This window comes from Ambystoma mexicanum, chromosome 6p (assembly GCF_040938575.1).
Source record: "Ambystoma mexicanum isolate Mex_15411 chromosome 6p, UKY_AmexF1_1, whole genome shotgun sequence".
In the NCBI taxonomy this organism is placed as follows: Eukaryota; Metazoa; Chordata; class Amphibia; order Caudata; family Ambystomatidae; genus Ambystoma; species Ambystoma mexicanum.
Genome location: NC_090935.1, coordinates 68,704,645 through 68,728,105, shown reverse-complemented (window position 1 = coordinate 68,728,105; position 23,461 = coordinate 68,704,645). Strand labels below are relative to the sequence as shown.

Sequence of the window (23,461 nt, the reverse complement as noted above, 5' to 3'; positions counted from 1 at the left end):
TAGTCCCTTTGCTTCCTTTCTTGATTCCTGGACTTGTTTGCTAGTTGCGCACTGTGTTCATTTCCCGGATTCCTGGATCCTTGCATCCCGGAACTTTGAACGCACGCTGGAGTCGGAAGAGACTCGTGCAGCCTTATTCAAGACTCGATCAGTCCGCAAGAAGACATCGATCAAGAAATCCAGCAAAGATCGAACTCACGTGAGAAGGGGGGAACTCCTTGACAGTCATGGCCACAGGCCCCAGAACACAAAAACTACACCATCTAGTGATGGGGGCAATGGGTCACTGGCTTGACACAGTCCTGATGCCTTTAGTGCCAGGCTCATATATAGAGATGTGAGCAGGAACACTTTATTTCAGTGCAGGAGTGCTTTTACTTTATTTCAGTGCAGGAGTCCTTTTATTTTACAAGAACTTTCCAGGAGCTGAAAGCCTTTATTGCAGAGAACATCCTCATGTGCTGACTCATCGGGTGTGGCTCCCTAGGCCCGGTCTTCATGTGCTGACTCATTGGGTTGGCAGGGTGTGGCAGGCAGGCTGAACCTGGTGGGCGTGGCTTCGGAAGCTCAGCTATTTAAGCTGCTCCATCCTTAAGGCCGGTGCTTTGTGTTACTGTGCACTCGCGTGCAACATGACTCTCACCGCTGCTTGGACCAGTTTACTTACCTTTCAAACCAGGCGTTCTCCTGCATACTCACCTCCAGGAAACCAGTGCTTCATCGCTTCATCTGCAGACTCATCTCCTAACATCCAGTGATCTTGATCCCGACGCCGCAGCACCGCCTTCCGCATCCAGGAACTTGGACCCTGTGAAGAAGAAGAAAGACAAGGTTAGAACATCCGTCCTAGGGCCGCTCCGCATTTACACCCTGCATGCCCCCTAGTCAACAACTTACCAGCTACTATACCGCTGCTGCTTCGTTCTTCATTCCCTCCGGCTGCCGCCTTCGAGCTCCGCAGCTTCTGCCGGCCCGGGAACATCACCTGCAAGGGAAGAAAGCAAAAGAGCAAACATCAAAAGTGGAACGGACAGCAATACAAGACAATGGGCCTCATCACGACTTCGGCGGTAACCCTTAAATCCGGCAGTAGCGCTATTACCGCCGGATTTAAAGGTCCGCCGAATCAGGGTTTCGGCGGATTTCGCCCCAGCTCTGAGCTGGGGGGAAATCCGCCGAAAATTCACGCTATTACCGCCGGCGGGAAATCCGCCAGCAGTATTAGCGCGAAGATTCCCCATTGAGCCCAGTGGGGAATGGGGCATTCCCGAATGGGCTCAGTGGGGAATGGGGACTTACATTACCGCCGAACTCGTGATCCGGCGCTATTAGCGCCGGGGAGTTCGGCGGTAGGGCTAATACCGCCAGCGCTAATAGCGTTACCGTTACCGCCCCAAGTCGTGATGAGGCCAAATGAATTTAAAATACAACCAAAACATACGAGGAAAGCCAAAGGCAAACAGTAACCCTTACATGAAGTATAGTGGCTTAGTCACAGCAGGACTGGACTACCACGTGCAAGGGACCAGTGAAGGAGCTCGGTCCACATCATACAAGCGCCCCTGCCAGAAGCAGCAGGACAGAGTGCTCGCCAAAACTAACCAACAGGTGAGCTTTCCAGGGACAGCGCATCCCATGGGTAACATGGTTTGGGAGAAGGAGTCTGGAAGGGGATCAGGTGCATAGGCTGGCATTCTCACACCCACTATTCTCCACGCAGGAGCAGTCAAAAGCAGCATCACCTATTACCACCAGTCACCACATAAGCGCAGTGGGTGAAGTTGGACCCGAGCGACCTCATCCCTGGGAGGGCTGCAACCGTTCCCCAACACCTTCGCAGAGACCAGGTAAGCGTAACACACTCCTTCACATCTAGAACATTCCCCTCCCCCTTACACACTCTCTTGTGCACCCTCTCCTCAAGAAACCCTCAGCCACCCACTCCCTTCTGGCTAATTATCGCCCGATCTCTTATCACTCATTTCCTGGGCAAACTCCCGGAAAAGCTGGCCATCTCCAAGCTTAATCTTCACACTGAATCTGTTGGTTCTCTCCATAACCATCAGTCTGGCTTCAGAGCAGCCAGAAGCATGGAAACTGCTCTCCTGAACATCCGTGAAGACATGCTCTCCAACCTCGATTCTAACCTCTCCTCTGTCCTCATCCTACTGAATCTCTCTTCTGCCTTTGACATGGTCAACCATGCCATCCTGCTCAATTGGCACCGTGATAATCTGGGTATCACTGATCAGGCTGTGGCCTGGCTGTCTTCTTTCTTCTCTGACCGACCCTCCCTGGTCCAAATTGGCTCCCTCCTCTCCTCTATCTCTCTCTCCACCTCTGGTGTTCCCCAGGGGTCTAACCTTTCTCTCTGGTTGTTCAACCAATACCTTACACCTCTTGCCCTCTGCATTACTGCTGTCTGCTCCAACTTCCAGTGCTCTGCGGATGAAACCTAGCTCGCCTTCAGGCTCCATTCTGCCACCTCTTCTCCTTCTCTCATCCCTGACTGTCTGTCTGATATCCAGGAGTGGTATACATGGTCAGGCTCTGGCCTGGCTGTCTTCTTTCTTCTCTGACTGACCCTCCCTGGTCCAAATTGGCTCCTTCCTCTCCTCTATCTCTCTCTCAACCTCTGGTGTTCCCCAGGGGTCTAACTTTTCTCCCTGGTTGTTCAACCAATATCTTGCACCTCTCGCCGTCTGCATTGCTGCTCTCTGCTCCAACTTCCAGTGCTCTGCGGATGACACCCAGCTCGCCTTCAGGCTCCCTTCTGCCACCTCTTCTCCTTCTCTCATCCCTGACTGTCTGTCTGATATTCAGGAGTGGTGTGCCGCCAATGATCTCTGCCTTAATGCCAGTAGGACGGAAATCCTCCTCATTGGCACACCTGCACCCTCCTTTCCTGTCACCCTCTGGCCAGCCTCCCTTGGACCTCTTTCTGCTCTCACCTGTGTGGCTAAGAACCTTGGCACAATCTTCGACTCCACACTCTTTTTCTCCTCACATCTCTGACGTCTCTAAGAAGTCAAACTACCAACTGCATCTCCTCATAGGTATTCTTCCTTTCCTCTCCTTCCCCCAGAAACTCACTGGGCCTCATTATGAGGTTGGAGGTAAGGGGCTACCGGCACCGGTAAGGATGCCAGTGCCGGTAACCCCTTACCTCAGTATTCCAAGGTCCCTTAGCGGGTCCCACTAAGGCCGGTTGGTTTTACCAGCCACACTTAGCGGGAGCGGCTAAGGGCCCATGGAGCTAATAACAGGCCCGCTATTTGCTATTTTACCTATAGGGGCTCGAATGGGAATGGGGAATGGTTTTCAGAATGGGGACTTACCGGTTCCTCCAAGGTTGGAATGACCCGGTAAGTCCCTATTCCGAGAACCTGGACCCGGAATGCGGTAAGGGGGTAGCCATGGTGCTATAAGCACCATGGCTACCTCCAACCTCGTAATGAGGCCCACTGTCTCTGGAGCTCTGGTTCTCTCTTGGCTTCACTACTGTAACAGCCTCTTTTTACATCTACCCTCCTTTACATTCTGTCCTCTGCATCTCATCCAGAACAGGCCTGCCAATCTTGTCCTTGGCCTCAAACCAAGGGATCGTATCTCTCCAGCACCTAAATCACTCCATTGGCTCCCAGTGTCTGCAAGGATCAAATTCAAGACCCTTTGCATTGCCCACAAGGCCTTCTGGGGCCTGGGGTCAAAATACCTCCAGCTTTCTCTTCAGAAGTATCTTCCGTCTCGAGCTCTTTGCTCTTCCACCTCCAACTCCCTGAGGGCCAGTCACTTTTCTAAGCAACGAGTTGGGGGCAGATCTCTCTCTTCGGCCGGAGCCTCCCTTTGGAACAGCCTGCCTCTCTGAAACTTGAGCAGATCCATCTCCAGCTCCGGAAACAGGTCAAGACTTTCCTCTTTGCTTCTGCCTTCTTTCTTCCACTTCCCTACAGATCTCCTGTCTGATAATGCACTAGTTACCTGGATACCCTCTGAACCAAGGATCCTAGGTCCCTACCCTCCCAGTTGCACAATTGCACTGCCGCCTTGCAATCCTGCCTTGGGGCTGTATCTGGATCCCTACAGTCCCCCTACTTGCACTAATCCAACACTTGTCTGCACATAACCCCCGTAGTGCCACATGTTGGCCGCACTCTTTTTTTCTATGTCTTGAGCCTATGTCTCGCATTTCTCCTCCTCCCCTTCCCCTGGCACTTTTCCTTTTTCCTGTCTCCCCCACACTTGCGCAATCTCAATGTCACTTGGCCTAGTAAGATCGTTGTCTTGTCCTCCCTTTTGTCCTCTCCCCCTTACCATATCATATCATGTCAGAAGGGGTATCAACATAATCTGGAGTTCCTGGTACTCAGTATTAACCATCTAGGGCCACTAACCAGTTATTTTCAATGACCTACTTCAATTTGGTGAAAGTAGCTTTTTACCTAAGCAAGATTGGAACATAATAAAACATGCTCGCCTTGTGATCTCACTTGCTGAACAAACTATTCTGTTCTTTGTATTATTGTGGAAGTGTACCTGTCCCTTATAAGGAAGGATGCAGTTTTCAGATTGATATATTTGCATTTTATTTTTGACATAACTTTTCAATCCAATAATGTCAATTGGATGAGATTGACATATGGGCATTCACTAAATGCCATCAAACGATATCGTACTGACAAAGGCTGTATCCCTGATGATCAGTTTAGTTCTGAAAATACTGAAACAAATGGTGTCGACGTTGAAGATTGTCATCCCAATAATTGTGTAAACTAATCAGTATCATTACATTACATTTTGCATATGGATATTTTATCACACTAGCAATTGTGGAAAAGAGACCAGCAAGCACTATCTATGGTTTAGTTAGTGTACTTTTTGTGCCTATTGTGACATGCCCCATTTAATGACATTTTTATTTTTAGTTTTTCTTAAATGATTATTTGAATAAAAGCATGATGTTTGTATGTTTGTATTAGAAATTGCTTGGTTTACCATTCAGTGTACCTTTTCATTGGTTTGATTGAATGAGTTTGATTTAAATTAGTGTGTTAAATTGAAACATGTTTGTGAAAGTAGTCTTTTAGTCAACTGACATGTGCATCGTTTGGCCAAAAGATTTGCTTTACACTTCTTGACAAATATTTTGGGCAGGAGCCCAGTCCACCTTAGCCCAGTCACAAGTTCCAGCTGCAGCATCAGAGGATCGAAGGATCCGCAGCATGACTTGGAGCTGCACACCATTGGATGCAAGGGTAAGCAACCTGCTGCTTCCCTTACCCAGAATCATCCACCAGCTACTCTATGAATTGTGCATTTGATTTAAATGTCGGCTTCATTCCTCGCCGTACCGCATGGAGCCCTGTAAAATGGCCGCTGCCATAATTGTATTACTGGTTGCCTAGCAACCTGATCGGCAGCCCATTGGTGGAGCCTCCGCTCTTTCTCTGCCTGACCCCGCCGAAAGGGCCAGCGGGACATTCGGTGTCTGTCCATCTGACCCCATTTAGGGTAAGCCGCATCTAGCCACTGCACAATCGCGACATTCATTCGCTAACTTGCTTGCGTATTACCCTACTACCTCCCATCTACAGCACCGACTAATAGCCGCCAATGCCTGCAGCACCCCTACTGTCCACATGTCTAACACCTACTGCAAGTCTATTTAGTAACCAACTTCTAAACCCACATATTCACATGATGGATCAAATCGATTGTTGCTGCACTTAATGCATTGATCGTTGCCTTACGCCCAAACTGCCTATCACTGCATATGTCCGCATTGATTGCAACTTATATGCCTAATTTATAACCACTGTATTGATCATTGCTTATATGCCAAATTGATTGCTGCCTTTATGCCCAAATCAATTGCAACCTACATTCCCAATTGATAGTTACTATATTGATTGCCTGAATGCCTTTATGCCCGAATTGATCGCAGCCTACATTTCCAATTGATAGTTACTGTATTGATCGTTGCTTATATGCCCAAACTAATTGCTGCCTATATGCCCAAATTGATTGTTGCCTATATGCCTGAATTGATTGCTGCCTACTTTCCCAATTGATAGCCACTGTATTAATTGCCTTTATGCCTTTGGGCCCAAATTGATTGCAGCCTACATTCCCAATTGGTAGTTACTGTATTGATCGTTGCTTATATGCCCAAACTGATTGCTGCCTATATGCCCAAATTGATTGTTGCCTATATGCCTGAATTGATTGCTTCATACTTTCCCATTTGATAGCTACTGTATTGATTGCCTTTATGCATTTATGCCCAAAGTGATTGCAGCCTACATTCCCAATTGATAGCTACTGTATTGTACTATACTGATCGTTGCTTATATGCCCAAATTGATTGTTGCCTATATGCCCAAAATGATTGCAGCCTACTTTCCCAATTGATAGCTACTGTATTGATTGCTGCCTGTTTACCAAGCCCCTTTTCGATGATCTGGATAATCTGGTATCACCTATACTAATTATGTAGATGGTACCCAGATCCTCCTACCTCTTACTGCTGATTTCGACAAGGATTTGGCCACCCATGGACTATGCCTGAATGATAACAAGACAAAGATCATTATCTTGAGTACCCCTTCGACCCTCCAAAATCAGAGCCCCAAATACTCAGCCTTCAACATAGACCATAACATCATCACCGTTGCTAAGGAGGTAACATTTTTGGGGTTCTACTTGGATTCCAATCTCTCTTTCAACAAACAGGTCAACGCCATGGCCTCGGCCACGGCTTATACCTGCAAACTGATTACAGCAGGTAAAGCTTTCCTCTCCAATGCTAGCTGCATCACCCTTGCCAGAGCACTTACCTTATCAAAGCTCAACTACTGCAATGCCTTGTACATAGGGGCGAACAAACAAATTATCAAGAAAATCCCATTCATGCAAAACAATGCTCTTAGAGTTGCACTTGGAATTGCAAGGAGAGAAAACATCTCTGAGATGAGAAGAGCCAACAACTGGCTATCCACACACAACAAAATTAAACTAAAAGTAGCCTCTCTCACGCACAAATGTTTGAACAAGGCAGCACCAAGTTACCTATCGGATACAATTGTCACGAAACCTGTGACAAGAACAACTAGGCTCTCTAATACGAATTGCCTCTTGATTCCCAGATTTAAACTGACCAGAGTTGGACGTAGCAGTTTCCAGATCAAGGCAGCCCAACTATGGAACTCGCTACCCTCCCACCTATGAGTAGAGCAATTGTACCAAAAATTCCATGTGAGCCTAATAAAGTGGCTTAAAAACTCGGACATCTAGGTTGTCCAATGATACCTAGGCGAACTGGCCCATTGCCATGTATACATTCCAGTACTGGTTACCTAGTGACTATTTCCTACTCTCTACAGACCACTACCTTACGAACAATGATTCTCCTATGATCCTACATGCCTGTTCTTAGCCTACAGCCTGAATCATATGTATGTACATACCCTTTATATATATAATTTGCCTGTGTGTAACTATATTGCATTATGTAAGCTTATTTCTTATGTGTAACTAAGCTGTGAGTGATCTTATGCAATGCTCCCTAATACCCTCGGGTCTGGTGCGCAATACAAGTAATAAAACAAACAAACAAACAAACATCACCCAGGGCCTTTGCTGTATCCCTATACTCAAACCCTATATAGTCTGAAGGAACTTCACTTGGGGTTCCCAAGCATTCATTGTACTAAGCATTTTGAAGGTTGAGAAATGTCTAGATCAAGAAGTCTGGATCATGAGCATCTGCTTTCTGTGCAGAACTCTGCAAGCCACATATTGGATCAAACAGCAAACAAATGCCATTAATTGGCAGATACACAAACCTAATTTGTGATGCTAACCAAACAGTATGCCTGTATTTGCTGGTTGAGATTGCAGGCTAATTTACAGAGAAGCCAGATAGTGGTGTACACTGGCATAGACATTGTGGAGTCAGGTAGCCAGGCAGTCAATACTGCCTAACTTCAAATTGGAGGACTGCAGATTAGAGTATTTGTCCCACATCCAAGATAGCCTCAAAGGGGGAATTAGTAGTGCAATAAAGGGGACTCAAATCAGAGTACCCACTCCTTATTGCCACAGAGCTGCCCAATCAAAAGCTCATTTGGCAGCCGGGGAGGCATATTAAAGGGAGTGAGGTCATGAAGATAATGGGTGTCCTAGGAGCTGGCTGGTAGCCTGCAAGGTGAGAGGGGAATGAAGACAGAGAGAAAGGGTGTGCAAGTGTGTGTGTGTTTGTGTGTGAGAGAGAGAGAGAAAGAGAGAGAGAGAGAGAGGGGGAGAGAGAGAGAGAGAGAGAGAGAGAGAGAGAGAGAGGGTGATAGAGCGAGAGAGAGATGTAGAGAGAGAGAGAGATAAAGAGAGAGAGAGATAAAGAGAGAGGGAGTGTAGAGTAGAGAATCAAGTGGATGATGTGGTGCCTAGAGAGAGAGAGAGAGGAGGAGGAGGTTGGAGATCAATTTTGAGAGAGCAAAGGAGGAGCACCAGGAGATGAGGATAAAGAGGAACCTACTGAGAGTAATAGGAGAGGGATAAGAACCGAGAGCGAAAGATGGATGAGAATAGGTGGGAGGACAATGGAGAGTAGAAAACAGAGGAGAAGAGGGAAGTGACCATCAGGAATGACCAAATGGTAGAGCATGGAGTGCTTTATTAGAACTAGCCCAGAGAGTGTGCCAGAGCTTGTGGAGAAGGTACCAGATATAAATGGCCCAAGGAGACTAGCTGAGGCAACCCTAGTACTTCCCTAAGAGGAGAAGTGGACATCTACAATCTTTCCACCTATAAACCCCGAACTGTGTCACCGTAAAAAAAGATCTGGATTTTATTTTGGATGACGAGCTTCTGGGTAACATAACACTGGCACAAACTGACATCCCCTGCACAGCTCTATACACAAAACTGATGTTACAGCTACAAACTAATTGTGATAAAACGGCTCCCTTAAAAAGGTTTAAAATAATGCCTAAGAAACCAATGGAATAATGGGAAGCTGAAAACTCTAAAAGGACTTTATCGGAAGGCTGAGAAGGAATGGTTTAGGGCTAGAACTGATGTTGATTATACTGGGGTCAAGCTCGCCCTGAGAACCCATAAGGAAGAGATCCTACTAGCTAAAGCTCAATGCCTTCAGAAAGAGATTGACCGTGCTGATAATCAACCCAAGTTCTATTTTTCTAGTCCTACCTGTACCCAAGCTAGTTTACCAGCACCTCAAAAGATGACCCATGATTTTAACACCTTCTTTTCAGAACACATAAACCTGATTAGAAGTAGTATTGATGCCCCTGCAATGACTCCTGTTCTGAGGCAGTTATTGAGAATATAGACTCTGACAATCAAGAGACTATGTCCAAGTTTACCGTCTCCTTGGTCACAGTAGATAATATTAAATCACTGAATGCTCAGCTTAAGCCTACTATGTATAATTATGATCCCATCCCGATCTACCGGGCCATACAGCATGATTGTGCGCTGAGTACACCTATTCAGCTCTTGGTGAATGCCCCACTTGTACAAGGTTATGTACCTGCTGAATTAAAAATAAATAATATCTGATTCCACTGCTAAAAAAGCCTGATCTGGACAAGAATCTATTATTTAACTATCTTCCCATTGCCGGTCTCCTGTGGCTGAAAACAATCCTGGAGAAGGTTGTCACCACCCAGTTATAGGGCTACCTGGAGGAAAACAACATCCTAGACTCTTACCAATCAGCAGGCCACGTAACTGAGAACGTCTTACTTACTGTCTGGGACGATCTTCTCGAGACTGCCGACAATGGTGATGTCAGCATGCTTGTCATGTTTGATCTGTCGGCAGTCTTTGATACAGTGGACTTCGACATACTTAAATCCAGACTTTCATCACTGGCACATATGTCTGATAAGGCCATTCAATGGTTTACATCTTTTTTGTCCAATTGTTCTAACAGGTTAAGGCAGTCCCATACCTGTCGGAAGCCCTACCACAGGGCTCTTCCCTGTCTCCAATACCGTTTAATCTATGCATTCGCCCATCATTTAATATATTCGCCCAATTCCACCGGTGTTACCATTCATATGCAGACGATACGCATATATGTTTGCTTAAAGCAGCCTTTTTTTGTGGCAGTGGCGCGTATATTACAATGCACCAAAAAAATGTAATCATGGGAGGGCACTGTTGAGCAGCCGCAAGATGGCTGCTGAGCTCCTGACTCCCATGCGTGGCGTCTTGAAAAAATAACATGGAGCCTGCTAAAAGTACATTTGGAAAGGTAAACGGCCAGCCAAGCGCATAGGAGAACTTCCTGCACAACTTGTGAAAGATTTACTGAGATACAACTATCCGCTCTCCAGATATTTGCCTGTTCCGCTGAGCCGTACCAGGAGTCCGACACAAAAGCACAAATCGAGGGACAGGAAGGAGCCTCGACCAGAGATGGGTTACGGAAAATGATTGGCTGATACCAGCATACTGAGCGGGTTTCCAGGGAGAGACGAAAGGCACTGAGACTCTTCCGCTCAGCCTAAACTGCGGATGCCGTAGCAAAGTTCTACTATCAAGGCGAGTTGGGCGGTGAGCGGGGAACTAAGGAATGAATGTCTGCAGACACGAAGATCCTTTAACGCATAAATAAGATAGAAGTAAAGCCCAGCCATCCCTCCGGTATCATACGCTCCCTCACCTTACCCTCATTGCCTTTACATACGCTGGCAGTGCGTCAGAGTACCCAGAATTACAGAAGAGCTATCTATGAACCCTCAACACCCCCCCGCAATGACCACCTGCTAATACAACAGTTGCAGCGAGAGGGAAAGGACTGCTGCAGGTAAACACAGAGTATTTTTCATTATATAAACAAGGAGCCCGGACCTACAGGACTATCATCCATGACCCCTAAACCTCATCCTCAAACACTAGCAATGTGTGTGAGACCACTCCTCCTGCATAGACAACAGCCCTGCAGCTATAAATCTTGGGCTGACTCATATACACTAACTACTGTAAGGAATATTGAGTGAGAAATTAGTAGTGCCAAACAAGTGATGAAGAGTGTGAAGGCTTGATGATCCAGATTAGCATGGAGCACTATAGGTGACGCAAACAACTCAGCAGCGGCACCCCATCAGACGTATTTACTTTTTGTCTCCCCTATGCTTTTTTGGCAACACAACGGTGCAAATCCACAACTGAGAATGCAGACAAATTACTTGTAAACTCCTATACTAAACATGTGTACAGCGAGTCTGTCATTTGCAGGGTTCTATAGTATAGCTGCATACTCTGGAATCGTCACTATACACAAGCCATTACAGGACGCTCCACAGGGAGCACTCAGTAAGGTACAACTACGATACCTTTTTGAATATGGAAGATGCACGACATCTCAGACTGTTACTATACCCAGAGGTGGAGGGAGCCAGAAGAAGCAAAATACGCTTGACCCGTATACTAGTCAAATTAGTCAGCCTAAGTCAAGAGCACCACTGGAGACCCGTAGACCCACCGATAGCATGGAGGAAGATCCTCAGGCGCCCTGCCTCAAGCAAATTATGGATGACATGCAGGCAGGGTTTTCCACTCTTACAGGTAACTAAAAGACTTAACAGATCCAGCTACTCTGAACAGCAAGATGGAAGGTGTTAGCACATGACTCACAGAAGCTGAGTCGTGCGCTGGCACAGTTCAGGATGATGTACACACCCTCAAAACTCTAAAGCAACATACTGTTACACATATTGGCCGTTGGTCCCTGTGGTCCTGTAGCCGTTAATGCGGATTGATTAGATTGGGTACTACCAAGATGGAGGACCATTGTACTGACTGGACGGAGAGCAGCGGTTCAGTCTCTGCACGTCCGCAAGAGACGCCGAGGACAGCTCACGTGATTCCATATACAGAACAGAGATCAAATGTGCATTGCGTCGCTACTGTTGTTGCAGGCACTCAATGAGTTTGCTTCTAGGCACTCCTAGTATCTCACATTCTTTCTGTCCCCTTATCTTGTATCCCTAACCCGGTGCTTCTGTTCCATTCAGGTCTTCTTGGTGGGTTCTCTCCCTCGCCCAAACTCCTCGATTGCTTCCTCCAGACGACCTCATTCTTTTTCACCCCGCAACTTCAACCGCGTCCTTCCGAGCATTGCTTCTCTCCTTATACAATTTAAGTGTGAGTTCTTTCCTTTGATCGTTTGGGATATATTTCTCCCAAAGTCATCCTTACTTACCACTACGTCTGTTTTAGGGATCCTGTTTCCCACATACTCCAGTTATTGCACGCAGATATTACCTCTGATTCCTTATTAAAGCCACGTCAGGATGTGAGGGATTCCTTTCCTTGTCATACTATTATTTAGCCCTATTTCCCTTCTCTCTTAAGAAGTCTTTTCTCAACCCCTTTGTTTCTCTGTTACTAGAAGAAGCCTTCCCGCATCCAGTTCCACTCCAATCCTCAACGAGAATCAGCTGCTCGACAATCCATTAGCCGGCACCCAATCTCATCCAAGGTTTTTTTCCCCAGAGGGTTTCCCTGACGGTCGTGTCTTTTCCCCCGGTTTTTATCTTCCGGGCAGGGAGGGACAGGTCGGTTGGGGGAGCTTTCACCTACGACATTGGCTCTTCCATCGGATATTCAGCTGTTTGCCAAGGTGAGATCTTAATTGCATCTAAAACTGTGTGATTACTAGTATACTGAGAAATTTCCCAATAACAGTTACCAGTAATACATACATATACTGGGCCTTCCTGAGAAACTTTGGACACAGCCCCATGGAAACAGCTGTTGAAGACTTGTTGAAGGAACTACTGGGGGCCCAACAGTTCTCTCCAATGTTTCGTTGTGGAGCGAGCCCATAGAACACCTACTGTAACGCCCAAACCTGGAGCCCTACCCAGAGCAGTCATAGGGAACTACTGCGACAGGAATGCCATTATCCATCTGGCCAGAGAGAAGGCCCTGCTGAAGTATGATAATACATCTCTGCACATAAATCCAGCAGTACAACAGGAGCGAAAAACATTTTGGGTGTCAGGTCTACAGCCAGCCGGCAGCTCTCTTCGGCTTATCAAGGCCACAAGGACGTTTGCAGATCCCATTTGGATTCAGAAACTAAACAAGATTATCTACAATAAATTACCAGAAACAAGTTGGAAAAACTAGCATTTGTAAGCAGCACTGCTATATTACTGAAAAATATTAGGATAAACAAAACTGGATAAACTCAAAGCACTTCAAATTGTTACTCAAGAAATTAAAGGGAATAATTCTCTCTCCTGATGAACCATTGAGATCTTAAATGGGGAAACACTTGTCGAGTGGGAATAACTGACAATTTGCTTATTTAACAAAATATTTCATTTCAGTGGGAATAACTGACATTGATCCAAGAAGTAGAGGCCAACATATGGGTCAAGCACTATACAGAATTGTATAAAAACAAAGAACAGAACTTGAGCAAAGATACCGGAAAAGACGTGTCACTGTGGAACCTTAATTGGGATGAAGAAAGTATAATAAACACCATAAAGGCTCTAAACTGATCTAGAGCCCCAGGCCCAGACGGCCTCTCTAATTCAATGCTCAAGGAAGCTCCAGAAATATGGGCTAAATTCTTGATTCATCTACCCCAAACCATTCAAAAGACCAAAGAGATTCCTCTTACATGGACAACTGCCATCTTGATTCCGATATTCAAAGCAGGTGATAGAAAAAACCCAGGTAACTATAGACCAATAGCCCTTTTAGACCCGTTGGGAAAGATTTTTGCAGGTTATCTCTAAAAAAAAAACTCAATAATTGGGCAGCGAATAATGGGAGACAAACGAAAAGACAAACCGGCTTTGTAACTAAGATTGGAACCAATGTAAATCTTCTGTTACTGAACATCTTAAAAACAGAAGCATTCACCAGTAAGCAACAAATCTATGCTCTCTACAGAGATCTAAAGATGGCATTTGACTCCGTTAATAGAAACAAACTATGGAACAAACTAAAGGCATGGGGTTGTCCTTCGCAGATTCTAAATCCAATAAAAAAACTGTATGCAAATAAATCGTTGCGAGTGCGAATAACAGCGAACGGGACAGTTACAGAATCCATCCCCACCTGGAATGGGCTGAAGCAAGGTTGCCCTTTGGCAGCATGTCTATATAATTTGTATACCAACGACTTTGAAGAACAAATACTAAACAACAAAGCAAACCCATCCAAAATCAACAGTGAAATAATTCAAACATTAATATATGCTGACGACATCATCATTCTGGATAAAACCATGAAAGGATTACAACAAACACTGAACAAAGCACAATAATATATGATAAAGAATGAATTACAAATCAATACTTGCAAAACAAAAGTGATAAACTGTCAACACAGAAAATAAAAACTCAACAAGACAGGAAACTAATCGTAGAAGGGCAAGAAATAAAGCCAACAAAGACGATTAAATACCTGGGTGCCTTGATCAACCCTTCGAAGAACGAAAAAGAATGGCACAAATATATTGAAGAGAAAGCCAGATCCTTGGCGAGACAAGGCCGAATCTTCCATTTGAAATATGGAACCTATTGAGACAAAGCAACCATCTTACTATACAAACAAAAGGTAACATCGATATTAACTCATGCGAGTGAAACCCTAGTCAACCAGCAAATAATCAGATGGGCCTATTTGGAAGGAATATATTGGAGGAAAACATTAGCCCTACCGAAATCATTTCCCATAGAAAGAATCAGATTTGAATTGGGTCTTCAATCCTTGCAATCCATAGTGCTATGGAAACAGATGGATTTATACAGAAAAATCATATCAGAGGATAAGATTCCTTCATTAGAAATACTAAAAGAAAAAGAACAAGCCATGCAAGTCTCAGCTTTTACAAAATGGACTGCAGAAATAAAAACGAAAATGCAGATAGAAGAAATCACAGAAGAAACGCTGATCAATCGACCGCAGCATGCGAAACGAAAACTAAAAAATAATGACTGGATTAAAACGATCGATCTCCAAAAAACCTTTAAACGCCATCTTAAAGGTGGAAATGAAGTAAGAGCACTTAATATGCTACCTGAATACCTAACTCAATTTCCAAACACTAAGATCCATGATCTATTTTGCAGTTTCGACTAAACATTTTACCAACTAGAGACTACCTAGCAATGATAAATAAACCACCTAATATATCTCCTGCATGTAGATTTTGTGGAAACCAGGATGAAAGAGAAACCTTATACCACCAGACTATGATTTGCCCAGCATTGAAAGAGAAAAGAGAATTGTATAGAGACTTTTTCAAGATCTCGAAGAAAACAATGACAACCGAAGAGCGATGGGCACACCTACTACAAGGAAACGACAAATGGCTCATCATTACAGTAATGAAATTCTGGATACACATTACAAAGGAAACTTAAATAAGAGAAAGAAAAAAGAGAAACTGTTTTTTTATGAGTATAATTGCATTTTATTAAATTGAATGAGAATTATTAAATGAAAAGTTTGTAAACCAAACAAAACAGTTTAAATTAAAAATAAAATAAAAGTATGTAGAAGATTGAGGTTTGGGTTAGTGGGGTCTGCATCCTGATTCAGGTGCTTATGGTTCCATTACAGTTGTATACCTGTGGATTGGGGTGTTGCGGGTTCCTCGTGGGCAGACTCGCTTTGGTAATGTTGCGCTGATCCAACTGTATCCTATTGAGTATAGTTTGGATTGGTAGGTGCATCTGAACCTAATCTTCCAGTGTGGGACTGGGTGGGTAATAACTATTCTCAGGTTATCTAGTGTGACCCTGGTCGGTTAAGGCTTTGAATGGTTCAGGGTCGGAGTCGTGTTGGTGTGTTGTCCTGCTGGATCCGTATTGGTGAGCCTGTGTATTCAGACGCTCGTATCCTTCTATCCTGACTGGTTTCCGTGGGGTGAACATCCTTGGGACTATTGTTTAGTTGTAGTTTTGTGTGGTGGGGCGTTGTGCTTCCTGCTTTGTATTGGTGGACAGTGTGAAGTGATGAAACATTCTGTTTCTCACCCATTGCATTGGGGCCCGTGGTGCAGTGCTTCCTTACCCCCTCTGTATTTTGTCCTTAGGGCTGTTGGGGAAGGTAATAGTTAAGGTCATGGTCCTCTTGATGATTCGTTCCAGTCTTTCTGTCTTAGTTTGCTATGTTAACTGTCTTTGGTCGTATTGCGGCTGTCTCCCGTTTGGACCTTTTAGTATGTTGTGGGATGTTTACCTTAGCTTTTCCCAGTGATTGATCGGTGTGTATAGCGGTCGCTCTACATTAATTGATTTTTTGTTTTGTTTTTTTGTTATGTCGGTGCCCCTGTGGCCAGTCTTTCTAGTTATGACGTGAAGAGCCAGGTTTTGAGTAATTTCCTGAATGATAGGTGGTTTCTTGTGTTACATATGTACTTTGGAAGGTCGTTCCAGCTTTCGGGGCTTGGTGAGAGAAGGAGGATCCTCCAAGTTTTCTTTTGCCGTAGGGCTTCGGTTCCAGTTTAAAAGACCTGTTTCTTCTCAAGTCGATTCGCTGGTATGTATCCTTGCGAGGATTGCGGTTGTCCCCAGGCAGTCGTCTGGCGTGGATAGGACTCCCTGAGCCAGTGTTGGAGGAGTGGGGTCTCTGGCTGCTGGATTTGCCATGGTTGATACCAGTAGGAGGGTCTATGGATCGCTTCCAGTGGTGTGAGAAAACACAGTTCGGCCACTCCTTTAGTGGTTCCATATATTCACTGTTCTCCCCTACGCTTGGTTTAGACCTGTGGTTCGAGGTGGCCTTTTGGTTTTCCGAGCCCTACGTAGATTTAAGTGCATCAAATCTTGTTGGGTGGTGGTACAAGGCTTTTGGTCCGAGATGCTCTCACGACTCCTCTCGGGCCGGCGTGGAGTGGTGGATGTCGACTCGCCTCTTTCTAAGTTAGGCAATATGAGCAAAAAGGAGTGTCGATGGCTGCTCCTCCTCTTTTCAATGGGTGACGTTGGTCTCTCGAAGCCGTCCGAGGAGTTAATAGGTAGATCTGTCACCCTCGCCTGGGGTACGTGTGCCTCTACCCTTGGCGCAATTGGCCTGATGGGAAACAAAAGTTCAGGGCTCCGGACTAGGACAGTCGGTGCAGCCGACTCCGGTGGGATCTGATGTGAATGAGGTAACGTAGGATCTCTCTCATCTGATGGTGTATATGAGTGCGGGCGGTCTGCGACTTTTGGTTGCATGTCTATTTTTTTTTTTGGTTAAGATCGTTTTGCTTGTCACTTCCTTGTCGGGACCATGTGAGGCGGTAATTTTCTCCGTTGGGATGACAGAACCAGGAGCTTCCTGATCTGCTGGTGGTGGTACTTTAGAGGGAAAAAAGACCACGTCTTTCATAGCGTTTGAGGCACCCTCCAGGAGCTCCGCGTCAGAGAGGTCATAAGGAGAAGTGCCTGTTTGATCCAGGCCCGGCAGTCTTTGTTTCAGAAAGAAATGTTTTAAATCAGTAGATAATAATGGGTGGTGTCCTTTGATTTTCCTATAAACTCGCTTTAGTGTTTTTGGGGCACTGGTTTTGGGTTTACTTAAGGATTTTTTTAAGGAGTTTTTATTGGTAAGGGTGCCATCTGCATCGTGAACGGAGAATGTTTGTGGTTTGCTTTGTTCCGTGGACTGACGTCCCTGAGAACGCCCCTCTCAGAGGTTTGGGGCGTGGTTTCCTCGATGGCCACCTAGCCACTCTTCCCTCTGAATGGCCGCAGGCGAAAACACCCAGAGTTGCATCCTTCGTTTTGCCGCTGGCGTGTTCGGTTGGCAAGGCTGGGGCTGGGGCTAGGGAGCCCAGAGGGTGGCAGGGGGAGGGCTCCCCCTCCATCCGGCGCCCCTGGGTCAACATGCCCCCTCAGACTCCCCTCAACATGGGTCTCCTCCATCGGCTCCTCCAACGGCTCCGCGCCGCCCTCCATGGAAGCACCGCCCACACCAGCCTGCCGGCCGTGCAAGCCAGGCGGACCAGCCAGGGATCCCGGCGGAGAACCAGGCGGAAGTTCAAGGCAAGCAACGGCAGGGAAGGCCGGGCCCGCCACCACCTGGGCCACCCCCCTGCCGCCATCACGCGGTAAGTACAATTAATTTAGCACAGATTGGTTATCGGCAGGAGGACATGGATTTGAGCCTTAATAGTGCCAAGAGAAACACACAGCGTCCAGTAGTTTGGTGGGTGCAAGGGGGGCAAGGGGGCCAGGGATGGTCAGTCTGAATTCGCACCAGTGATATTACTGGGACTGGGGCCCGTGTGATCAAGAGGCCCATATAAGTGGGAAGGGATGGGCGATGTTGAATCAGAAGGAGGTGATAAAGCAAGTCCCAATAGGGAGGTCACTGCGGGAGCAGAGTCTGATGTGTTTATTACCTCAGTGGCTTCTGTGCTAACATTACCCAGCTCCTGAATGTTGTGGCTCCTGGAGCCTGGGAGAAGGTAGGCAGAAGACAGCCCACAGGGCGAGGGAGAGAATAAAGTCTCGAAAGGCGTCACGCCTACGGGCGCTCCGCAACAGGCGGCCTTCTTCCGGCATTCCGAACATAGCTGGCACGGAGGTAGAAAGAAGCAGGTCGCAGCCCTCAGTCCTCAGCCCTCAGCAGGACTGCAGGACTGTTACTCTCCGTGACTCCGCGGCTGCTCTGCAGCACGGAGGGGTTTTTAAGATAGCAGGAAGCAGTTGGTGGTTCCGCCCACAAACAGGAAGCCAATGGAGCAAACGAACAAGGGAGAGACTGTGATAGTCCACTGCAGGACTGTCACTCTCCGTTACTCCGCAGCCACTCCATGGCACGGAGTAACGTGGAGCAAACGAACAAGGGAGAGACTGTGATAGTCCACTGCAGGACTGTCACTCTCCGTTACTCCGCAGCCACTCCATGGCACGGAGCGGTTTTTAAGGTAGCAGGAAGCAGGAAGCAGTTGGTGGGTCCGCCCACAAACAGGAAGCCAATGGAGCAAAGGAGCAAGAGAGAGACTCTGATAGTCCACTGCAAGACTGTTACTCTCTGTTACTCCACGCCCGCTCTGCAGCACAGAGGGGTTTTTAAGGTAGCAGGAAGCAGGTAGCAGGAAGCAGGAAGCAGTTGGTGGGTCCGCCCACAAACAGGAAGCCAATGGCGTTAGCGCCAACCTGTCTGGTGGTATTACCGCCGGATCACAGGTTGGGCGTTAACAGAAAATCCCCATTCCCCATCGGGTCCATTGGATCACGAGTTGGGCGGTATCCTGGCTGGGATATCGTCCAACTTTATTAGCATTAACGCCTACCCGTCCGGCAGTATTAACGCCGGATCACGGGTTGGGTGCTTTAAGTCCCCATTCCCCATTGGGTCCATTGTAACACCGTTACTGCCGCATTTAAGGGCTACCGCCCAACTCATGAACAGGCCCTTAGGGATTTTCACCTCCAGAAAAAAACCTGGAGATAAAACATCCCATTTAGCCTCCAACCCGTGATAGGGCCAGCCCTTAAATGTGGCATTAATAACGTTAGCAACGCATTTAAGGGCTACAGCCGAACTCGTGATGAGGCCCAATGTATCCACATTCAGGGGGATCAATTGTAATATTGCCATAGTATTCACATTCTTCAAAGTGATTAGAGAGCACATTTATGAGCTTACCCTAAGTAAGGTCCTGCAGAAGTAAGGTTGTGCATCGGTGTGCATCAGTAAAGAGCTTGAACTTGGATACCCCAATTCCTGCTTAGAGGGAGCAGTAAAATCATGTGATATACCATTTTGTAGATTCATAATATGAACTTGAGTCTTTCTCTAGGGAAACAGGTCCTAAGGGATCCTCCCAGCTATACTTGAACTAGATAAAATGGGATTCAGAGTGTGCTGATCTATGTCAAACTTCATCTCCACTGCTTCTCAACCATAGCTAAAGTTGAGTGAAAAATGAAATGTGGGCCGTCTTGGTGCTTGACAATGAACATGCTTTGCACATGGTGAGGTTGAGGGGGGTGCATGTTCAGTGAAATGACACATTGAAAGCTATATGTGAAATCATCCCAAATACTTGCACGAAAACAGTATATATGTGTGGGACTGGCGTGGTTTAAATGTATATTATATTTATTTACAAAAAGACTTGGGTTCTGTGGAAGAAAGAGAGAAAAAGAAAAAAAATGTTTGAGAACAGCAGAACCTGTTTGGCAAGGCAGGTCCTTTGAAGGTACCCATCCCCTTGAGAAAGGAAGCCCCTTTACAAATGTGAAAGGACCAAGGTGTGGAAACTCGCAACCTCGTCAGACTGACAGCATTTCTGAACAGTAGACTAAGGGGAACTAGCCCTGTCACAGAAGAGCAAATTCCTTTGACACCTCTCCTCAGCTTCAACTGCGCAGGATCAAAGGGTGCTATGAACTGACAGAGAGCAGGCAGGCTGGCTGTGGAAATTTGAAGGACTGCCTTTGGGGACAAATCCAGCCCATTTGATTTCAAATACTTTTTACATTAAGACATTTATTTCAATGCTCTGAATAAGCAGTAATGCCAAATTATAACAATTTTTATGAGATTTTTAGATACACAGAATGAGACTGGGTGTGTCTTTATAGCCCCTGGTGAACTGGAATGGCAGAAAAATTACATTTCGGTTCGAAATGTTAATGGTGCAGACATGAAACTTGAGGAAAATATGCCCAATACTAATATGTATATATGGAAACAGTTGCAAAATTGTAGGTGTTTTATGTCCCTGGAAAACAGTGAATTTTTGCCTGAAGGGCAAAGCAGCATCGCACAGACTTGGCATTTGAAATGGCATATTCTTTGTGAAATATGGGATTTGCCTATCTGATTTGTATATTGGTGACTATAGAAAATATGAAGTTGTATTCCATAACTCGTTTTGTGAAAAACTTGGCTTGTGGAACAAAGGGCATCATAAAACACACACACTTGAACTGAAGCCAATTCCTTCAGTCCAATCAGCTCAGAGGGAAGTTGCGACAAGAATGGCCTGACCTATCCCATCCAAGAGTTATGTTCAGGTTACTTCCGCCCACATAGTAAAAATTCTCTGATGTCATCCTGCTTATATAAGAGGGAGGCATAGGGAGATCTATTTTTCAACATTCAAAATTCACCCTGCAAGACTCCAACCACCAAATCCAGGCAGAACCACCTATCCAGAACCTCCTATCCAGGCAGAATCACCTATCCATAACTAAACCCTACAAAAATCCCAATAATTCAGGGAGAAAGGAGGAAAGGCTGCTGATCCCTTTTGGAGAATCCAGTGACCAGACCTGTCTTTGCCCCTTCTTCCCTTAAAGGAGCCCATTGACCAGACCCTTGTCCCACTGTCCAGAGATGCGGCTGGCTGTCCAATTACCCAACTCAAATGCACTTTGTCAGTATCACCCTCCCCAGTACAAGAAACTGCATACCCCACTCTATTGCCTTGGATTCTGTCTGAACACTATAAAAATCTTATAAGTACCCTAGTAACTTTCCAAATTGTTAGCATCCTGTCCTTAGAAGAATCAGTGTTAGTCTCCATGTGTTAGCGTAATTCTTTTCAAATCATTTCAGTCCTTTGTGTAAGTCTGTAGTACCATTTTTAAATAAATAAATAAATTTCCCATAAGGATGAACGCAGCGCAAATAGGTTAACATTGCAATTTAACCTCCTTGCATGCAGTGTCTTTCTTTACTAGTCTAGGCACTAAACTATAGTCTCAATAAAATGAATCATTTTGCTAACAAAACCGAGTTTGCCCATGAAATGGTTTCCATTCTAAAATCCGATGTTCCTGTCCTATTAAGAAACTCATACTATCACCCCATAAGAGTAACCCATACCCTTCAGTATCATACCTGTTTTGTTCCTTTGTACCTCATCAGAAAACCCATTTCCGATTTTGACTGTTTAGCCCATTTCCTTAGATGTGTAATTGCAATTCTGCCATGTGTCATTTTTGCTGCACTCCTTTCCTTCCCAAAGTGAATTTTCTCACCTGCATTCATGTTGTTTAGTACTTTGCCTTGTAGCTTGTAAGCTTTATTGCCTCTTTAGCCCAGCTACACACATTCTTGTTTTATTCATTCTACTGCACATGTAAACTGATCTCTAACTATCCAGTGAATTCCGAATGCCATTTTGTTCATTTTTCAAGGGTTTCTCATTTCGTTTTGGCCTGGTTTTCCTATTGTTTCATATTTCTCTGTATTGTGAACACCTCTGGCTAAATAATACTCATTTAAATAAAATATGGATTATGTACAGTGGACTGGGCATTAGTTTCAGAGTTGCCCAATGACTTCTATGTCACTTCTTTTCAGCTGTGGTAAAGCAATCCCCGGATGCAAGACACGGATTTATAGGCCCGATGAAGATGGCATTGGCGAAACCTGCTTCTGGGGGAGAAATATCTTCATGGGCTACTTAAATATGGCAGCGATAACTAAGAAGGTCTTTGATGAGGATGGATGGTTTCATACTGGGGATCTTGGAAAATTGGACCATGATGGATTTATGTATCTCACTGGGAGAATTAAAGGTGAAGTATATATCCATTATCAATGCCATTAATGAACAAATTTATATGGGCCTGTGGTCACTCGTACGCGTTTAAAACATGGTATCAATTAGGAAGTTGTTCCGAAGAGCCAAAGAGTACCATCCACATGAAACCTTAGCATTGATTGAACAAAATTACTTTATTTTACCAAGACAACACAGCTTATTTCCCCCTACCTCTTCAGGATGAGTCTACACATCAATGTGAGCAACATATTAAGGCATTATCTAAAATCTGCATACATCACAATATCATTAAACCTAATTAGCTCAAGCATACCTTTGCCCATCTGGAACCTCGGATGAAGATAGAAACCAACATAGACGCTAAAGGAACCGTCTTCGAACCACAGATGAATTCCTGCACAAAAGGTTGGCCTTACGTCAAGCGATCAATGAAGGGGATAGGTTGATTTCCTTCCCAATTTCAGAATTTGTGGATCACGGAGGTGCAGCAGTCACCATCTTAAAACCACACGTCTTAGATCAATCAGGATGTTGGAAGTACGTGAAGCTCGGCCTGAATTATAGATTTGTTATACAATAGTACATGCTATCCTACTGCTATGACCACATAAGTGGCTCGATTCACATGTCTTTACAATATGCACTTAGATGGAAAGATAGCTCAGCAAGCTAAATGCTCATTACAGAGATATGTGTGTATCTAAAGTGTCACTAAATGCGCTCAACATTGTTATTCCTCTGCTTAAGGCACCATTAGAGGCAGTTTGAAGGAAGGTGAAGAGTGTATTCTAAGTCAAGTTAACTATCATGTTATGTTGTGCAATGGCACACATGAGTTGGCATAATGACTTTGTCACTAAGTTCAAGTGGGGTACCCAGTAGAGATCTTACGCACACTTCCAGCAGATGAGTGGGCTGGAATCACACCAGGATTGCCACATAATT

The 23,461-nt window shown here is 45.4% G+C and overlaps 1 protein-coding gene across 1 annotated transcript in view; it reads left to right on the top strand.

Moving 5' to 3' along the window:
* LOC138511223 (long-chain-fatty-acid--CoA ligase ACSBG2-like) overlaps positions 1 to 23,461 on the top strand; it is a 412,570-nt gene that overhangs the window by 315,358 nt on the left and 73,751 nt on the right. The window contains exon 10 of the mRNA XM_069626760.1: positions 22,312 to 22,529. Coding sequence (XP_069482861.1) covers positions 22,312 to 22,529 — 218 coding nt within the window. The remainder of the gene's footprint in view (positions 1 to 22,311; positions 22,530 to 23,461) is intronic.